This window comes from Colobus angolensis, unplaced genomic scaffold (genome assembly GCF_000951035.1).
Source record: "Colobus angolensis palliatus isolate OR3802 unplaced genomic scaffold, Cang.pa_1.0 Scaffold58, whole genome shotgun sequence".
Lineage (NCBI taxonomy): Eukaryota > Metazoa > Chordata > Mammalia > Primates > Cercopithecidae > Colobus > Colobus angolensis.
In genome coordinates, this window is record NW_012119376.1 from 12,627,071 (window position 1) to 12,634,674 (window position 7,604).

Below are 7,604 nucleotides of genomic sequence, written 5' to 3' on the forward strand. Positions count from 1 at the left end.
CATGTTAATTATTATCAGATGCCACCATGACCCTTATAACTTACAGTGAGAAAAAAACTCACCGTAACCAGATGCAGGATAATACACAATTTAGTTCTCTCTAATTTGAAGGACAGTCTAGAGTGGGATCTGCATTACAGTAAAAGAATAATGTGCTAAAGAGAAGGACTATGCCACGAATATAAGAGTCAACTTAGGCTTTATAGGCTAGAGAATCTCCTGATTCTATAGCTGTGGTTCTTCTGCTGAGCTTGGTTCAGTAGAAATTGTGTCAATATTCTTGGCCTGTGTCGTCTGACCCATACAGCTCTTTGAAAGAAAAGCTCAGGAATCAGAATTGCCAGGCTAGAATAAAATAGACACTCCTTCTCCTGGCGTCTGACTGAAGATGCAGCATCCTTGAACCAGCGACTGCTGGGACTCCTCTCTGTCATCTCAGAGGGTACAGCCCACCCAGAAAGTGAAACCAAAACAGGAAGTCACCAGGGGTGACTGGAGGAGCAGCGGCCTTGGAAAGGAAAGCAGCGGAGGTCCACAGGAGTGGAAGGCTCTCCCTTGACTAAAGCTGTAAGTAGTTATCTTGGGTTGCAAACATTATTTTTCTTTGCTTCCTTGCTCACTTGAAAATAAACAAGTGGCATTATTGGTGAATTGCTGTGACATTCTCATATGGTTCAATAAAACATAAACTTTTCTATTTTTAATCTATCTTTTTATTTTTTTCATGTCTGAGATTTCCATGTTATTTTTGTACCATACCCTTTCAAATGCATGTCTCTCCAACTGCCTACGTAAATCAACGAGTGACTTGGATCCAGTTCCTGTGGATTTATTTCTGTGGTGACAGTCATCCCGACTTTACCAAAAGCTTTTAATTCAATCAAGAGAATTTTTAATTTTTTAAAAGGACCTGCTGGTGAACGCAAGAAACTTTTGGCAGAGTTAATAGACTGGCATAGTGGGTAGAACTATGATATTAATATTGTTAATATTTTATTTTAAGGAAGCAGGAGCTGTTGGAAGGTAGTGGAGGATGTTACTAACTCAAAGGGACTTCTGCAAATTCAGCCCTAAGTTTCTGAGAGAGGAAAACAGACATGTTGGTTGAACCATGTGCAATTACTTTTGCTAGGTCAAAAACAGTGATGATTGGCAATTTCATGTGGCACAAGCATTTCCATCTAGTAGTGCTTTCAGAGAATCCAAGGCTGTGATATATCATTACCCTCTAAGATTTTCTCTTGATTTCAGCGGTGTTCATTAGCTATCTGAAGCACTGAACACCCACCCAACTCTAAAACTGGAGGATTACCTCATCTGAATGAGACCTGGCCCCCAAAGATGGTTAAAGTGCAAGCTAGTTCTCTTCAAGCCAACTTTTCCTTTTACAGGGGCTGACTCAGTCTCACTAAAGTCATATGCAATACTCTAATGGTGTAGGGACAGAAGCTTTTTTCTTTGCCATTAAGTACTTTTTTTGGATACAGTATTGTACTTTTTTGGTATACAATATTAAGAGAAACAGTTTTAACATTGGAGCCTGGCTTTTCTGTCGATTGTTACTTCTTATTCTTATTTTGACATATCACCCTTGCTGCCTATGAGAATGTCATTGATAATGATACATGCTATTTCCCACTCTTTGTTTCTCAGTTCACTTGTCATTTTGCATCCAGGAGAAGGGATAGAACAGTAAGTCCAGCAGCCAGTGTCAGAGCCTGGAGCAGCTCCTCTCCTTCCTGGGGTTGAGTTCCTTGGTTTTCTTGTTTCACCTTTGCTACCCCACTGCGGTTCTTCTACCACACTGGGTTTAGCATGAATCAGGAGTTGATGCAGGTACCCTGTCAACCCCATTTCATTCCAGCAGTTCTTCAGCAGGGTCATCCAAATAGACTAGAATTTTAATTGAACAACAGTAGTTCTGTGGGTCTAACAATGAAATAATATTAAGCAGTCAGGATATTATATTACTAAATAGTCACTCACTTTTGTTAATTATTGTCATCTGCACCGTAGTGTTACAGAGTACTTTCATACATCTTTAGGAGACAGAGCAGGTGTGATTACCTAAATGTTTAGATGAGAAATAGAGGTCCAAAGAAGTGGTGCAAAGCGGAAACTACACCTCTATACTTACTCTTGAGAAAGTGGGAAAAAAATGAGGTTTTTAAAATTACAGACTTAAAACTTAGCCCAATTGAATATTATTCTAACAGATGATCAGATTCACAATTAGAAACAAATATTTGAGCTATTACTGTTTTTCATTTGCTTGTTTGTTCTTTATTTTTGAGACAGAGTCTCACTCTGTCGCCCAGGCTGGAGTGCAATGGTGCAATCTTGGCTCACCGCAACCTCCGCCTCCTGGGTTCAAGCAATTCTCCCGCCTCAGCCTCCCGAGTAGCTGGGATTACAGGCATCTGCCACCATGCCCAGCTAGTTTTTATATTTTTAGTAGAGACTAGGTTTCACCATGTCAGACAGGCTGGACTCGAAACTCCTGACCTCAAATGATTCACCCACCTCAGCCTCCCAAAGTCCTGGGATTACAGCCATGAGCCACTGTGCCCACCCAATTACTGTTCTTTATAGTGACTCTTTGACCAAATAATTTTTAATTGATTTTAACTTTTTACCCTTTTAGCTAAGTTCGTTAATCACAAAATGACAAATTAGGAAGCAGGCTCTTTTAGCTGCAAATTACAATTAATCAATGTTTCCTGTGGCAAAAATAACCTTACTTTAATTTATAACTCAGTTAAACTAAAAATATTAAGCCTTATCTGATCAATCATCTTTATGAAAAGTCACCTCTTGAAATTGTATGCCCTGGATTTGTTTTTTTACTTCTGAAGATTTAAAACAATATCAATGACTTCTATGGCAAATGTTTTCTTTATATCTCAGGGATTTTCCTATATTTAAATTGCTTCTTAATTTACTAACTTCTGATTCTTTTTTGCAATTACCTTTGTTACTCAGATTCTCAGTTTCTATGAGACAATTTTTAGATGCTGCAAATAAAAAAACAAAGGAGGGAATTTGGTCGTCTTGATTTTATATCAGAAGTGATTTTCCCTTTCCCTGTCAGCCAAACAAACAAATAAACAAAAAAAACAAAACTCCAATCAACATCATTTCTATCTTTTACAACCAAGGACAGAGAAAAACATCCAGATTGGGGAACACAATAACAGATATGATTGTCCCCACTTCTACTGCCAAAATTTTAAAACTGTTAACTCCTCCTCATCAGCTTACCTGACTACTTCCAAGCAAAAGAGATAAGGAAGTATTACTAATTGGTGATACTAGATCAATGAAGGTAGGTCATGGCCAAAATTGTACTTACAGAGATGGAAGAGCTTTGTTGCTTCTATTAGGCATCAACTGCATCAGAAATTTCTTTAGCACTTAGCACATTTGCCTATCGTCTTCGTAAGGTGATCATTTTGAATTGGGTTCTTTAAAAGACATGAGAGCCACTGTGGCTCACACCTATAATCTCAGCTCTTTCGGAAGCCAAAATGGGTGGATTGCTTGAGCCCAGGAGTTTGAAACAAGCCTGGGCAACATGGTAAAACTCCCTCTCTACAAAAAATAACAAAAATTAGTCTGACATGTTGGTGCATACCTGGCGTTCCAGCTGCTAGGAAGGCTGAGGTGGACTCACTTGAGTCCAGGAGGTGGAGGCTGAAGTGAACCATGATCATACCACTGCACTCCAGCCTGAGCAACAGAGCAAGACTGTCTCAAAACAAAGAAACAAAAACCAAAAAATAACCCCAAAGACACGAGTGTTCAGACACTCAGTTGCGGACATTAAAACAGAGCATAGACAAGTGTGCTGTTTTGGGTATCAAGGAAAGACTCTGGAATCAGGAATGAGAAGCGTCATATCCTGCTCTGTCACTCTAGCTCTCTATGCCTCAGATTGCTATCCTGTAATAAGTGGGCATTTGGGTTACATGATTTCTAAACTCTAACGGCACTCATAATCTATTATATGCCAATCTCCTATGCTAATTTACTAATTATATATACACTATGTAGTATGGTTGTATACTAAGTCTGTTACACAATCTGCTAAAAATTCATAAAAATATCTATCCCTTTGCATTTTCCACAAAAGGGCTTAACCATTTTTCCTGAAATTATTTTTAGTTTTCTGCTCTATAGAGATAAGAAAAGTTATTCCTTTAATAGAAACTTGTATTCAAAGCAGAAAATATGAGCAGATCTTATTTATAGCCCCTAGGTTCCATTCTTAACAAAGAATTTACCTCAGTATGAAGTGAAGCACAGAATAAACTTTGTTTATTTGTACCTACTCTTCTACACTGACTTTTACCAAAGGACTAGATAAACATAAAACAAACCCTTTATCTGGTAGGATTGGGCCTGGGAAAGGGAGAATACTGATGTCCTAAGAAGGCATCCAAGATCACATCCTGTATTTGTCGTTAAGGTTTTTTTCTGGAGCGCAAAGGTGTGATCTCAGCTCACTGCAACCTCCGCTTCCCGGGTTCCAGGGATTCTCCTGCCTCAGCCTCTCAAGTAGCTGGGATTACAGGTGCCCACCACCACGTCCGGCTACTTTCTGTGTTTTTAGTAGAGATGGGGTTTCACTATGTTGGCCAGGCTGGTCTTGAACTGCTGACCTCAGGTGATCTGCCTGCCTCGGCCTCCCAAAGTGCTGGGATTACAGGTGTGAGCCACCGCATCTGACCTGTTAGCATTGTTTTTAAACTCATTGTTGTTATTTGCTGCTAACAAAATTGAAAGTTACATCTTCTCTTTATTACAACTCAGATGATCTTTATCACCAGTCCTGGACACTTCCCCTTCCCTGGCATCTTCCTCCAAAGCAAGGGGTGGGGAGGGAGGAAGAAGAAGGAGGAAGAGGAGGAGGAGGAGTAGGGGGGAGGAGGGGGAGGGAAGGGCGAAAGAGAGAAAGAAGGAAAGAAGCAGAGTCTCCTGAGATCTGGGGCCCCTGAGCAGAGATTACTCCTCTGGCCTAGGTGCCTGGGGGTATTGGTGCTATAGGCACTAACTATGCAGCAATGAACAAACCAGACACAAAATCTTGCTTTTCTGGAGCACAGGTTTTCAGTCCTTAACAGCAATAAGTAAGTCAGAGTGTAGATCTGGGTAAATTTTGTTCTCAATATTGTTCTGTGATACATTTTTTTAGTAGTAAGTATTTAATTTTTTTCCCCTCATCTAAAAATGAACATGATGTTAGTGACTCAACAGAACCAAAAAAATTGTCAATTTTAAAATTTAATAAATGAGATATTTGTTGTGATGTGATTTTTTTACTTGAGAGTTAATTTAGTTATGAGTTTCTACTAATAAAAGCTGGAATTGTTCTATATTTGAATTCGGGTGTCTTTTGGAAATTCAACATTAAATCTTAATAGCACATGCTGTTCAATCCCTGTAATACTTTCTGATTGTCTTAAATGAACTGCAATTTTTCTTTCTTTAAAAGTGGTCAGACATATTGTGTTCTTTAAGATTATAAAATAGGCCAGGTGCGGTGGCTCACGCCTGTAATCCCAGCACTTTGGGAGGCCGAGATGGATGGACCACAAGGTCAGGAGTTTGAGACCAACCTGGCCAATATGGTGAAGCCCCATCTCTACTAAAAATACAAAAATTAGCTGGGTGTGGTAGTGTGCGCCTATAGTCCTAGCTGCTCGGGAGACGGAGGAAGGACAATCGCTTGAACCTGGGAGGCGGAGGTTGCAGTGAGCTGAGATCACTCCACTACACTCCAGCCTAGGTGACAGAGCAAACTCTGCCTCAAAAAAAAAAAAAAAAAAAAAAAGATGATAGAGCAAAAGGCCAGTAACTGGCAGCCACATGTTATGCAAACATTCTTCCCTCTGTAAAGACTATGTGAATGTTATTTTTACTTTCAGAAATCACTAAACCTTGGCCATGGTCACTTCCTCTTTTCCAACCTCTGTGGCAGTTTTTGCCCTAATAACCCTGCAGGTTGGTACTCAGGACAGTTTTATAGCTGCAGTGTATGAACATGCTGTCATTTTGCCAAATAAAACAAAAACACCCGTTTCTCAGGAGGATGCCTTGAATCTCATGAACAAGAATATAGACATTCTGGAGAGAGCGATCAAGCAGGCAGCCGAGCAGGTATTCTCTTATTTCTGCTAATCATAATGTATGCAAGGGGCACGGGGACTGGTGGAAGATGAGAGGGTTGAATTGTCTGTGTTGTACACGGAAAAATCATTTTTATTTCACTTGTTTTGAACAGGGTGCTCGAATCATTGTGACTCCAGAAGATGCACTTTATGGATGGGAATTTACCAGGGAAACTGTTTTCCCTTATCTGGAGGATATCCCAGACCCTCAGGTGAACTGGATTCCTTGTCAAGACTCCCAGAGGTATTTTAACTATCTTAGTCTTTTGTGCAAAAGTAACTCTCTAAAACGTGCATGTTCACCAAAGCAAAATGATTGCTCTTGAATTATCATATATGTGGTATATGTTATGGTTATATTTATCTCAATATTTGTCAGATTTTAAAAACCTAGATACTATTTAACAATTGTTTGTGATTAAAAATCTTTATTAAATTTCAAAAAATATGTAAATAGCGTATTACTGCAAGAAAAACTAAGGGAAGAGGATCTCATAGATACAAGTAGCAACTTAATTTCTGAAGTAGACAGTGGATTGTGTTAGGAATACATTCCAAGGCCTCTGCTGAGGGGACACCCTTTCAGTGTCTTAGAATCTCTCCATGCCAGAGTTGCTTCCTAGGCAGAAAGATTTCACCATGTATTTTCAACTGAATCATAAGATCTTATGCTTTGAAACTGTGTTTTCCTAGGCTCACAAAGCTAATTTTCCTGGGAAATGGTTATCTAGAAACCTTCTAATATATATTAAAAATCTAAGTCCTACTGTCATCCTGGAGGTGTCAACCTAGCAGTTGCATAGACAAGTCTGACATGAAAAGACAAAATTATATCTGGAGATAGAAGATCAGACGTCAGCATATAGATGGTTTTAAACACCATGATGAGTTCCCCTGTAGAAGTGAGTTAGCAAAGAGTATAGGTATGAGGCTTGAGCCTTAGGAAATTCCAGTGTTTAGACTCGGGAGAAAAGGAGGAACCAGCAGAAGAGTCGAAGAAGAGCAACCAATAAACAGGAAAATGAGAGGGTGGGTCCAATAAAGTGAGGTGTTTCCAGGAGGAGGTGTAATTAACTGTGCCAACTGCTGTTGAAAAGTCAAGATGAGATCAGGTAAAATGTGGGGGTCACTGGTGGCATTAGTAAGAGTTTGGGTGATAGAGATAAAAGTTGGAGTGCTCTAAAAGAGAATGGGAGAGGAGGAACTGGCAACGGCAAGAGGGACTGATCTTTTGAGGAGTTTTGCTTGAAGAGAGATTAAAGCAATATTTAATATTTAATGAGGATTAAAGCAATATTTGGAAGGGCATGTTTGGAATGGTCGAAAGGGGTTTTAATCTTATTTTTTATTATTTATTTATTTATTTTTTTTGAGACGGAGTCTCGCTCTGTCGCTGGGGCTGGAGTGCAGTGGCCGGATCTCAGCTCACTGCAA

General features: G+C 39.6%; 1 protein-coding gene across 2 annotated transcripts in view; it reads left to right on the top strand.

The window, feature by feature from the left end:
* The first annotated feature begins 490 nt into the window (after positions 1–490).
* The window catches only part of VNN2 (vanin 2), a 23,992-nt gene continuing 16,878 nt past the window's right edge, over positions 491–7,604 (top strand). Inside the window, exons 1-3 of one of the 2 annotated variants that reach the window (XM_011962145.1) lie at positions 491–567; positions 5,928–6,159; positions 6,284–6,414. In XM_011962145.1, the coding sequence (XP_011817535.1) occupies positions 5,947–6,159; positions 6,284–6,414 (344 nt within the window). In that variant the 5' untranslated portion in view covers positions 491–567; positions 5,928–5,946. Of the gene's footprint in view, positions 568–5,821; positions 6,160–6,283; positions 6,415–7,604 lie in introns of those variants that run through there. The other variant, XM_011962144.1, reaches the window with a different exon arrangement.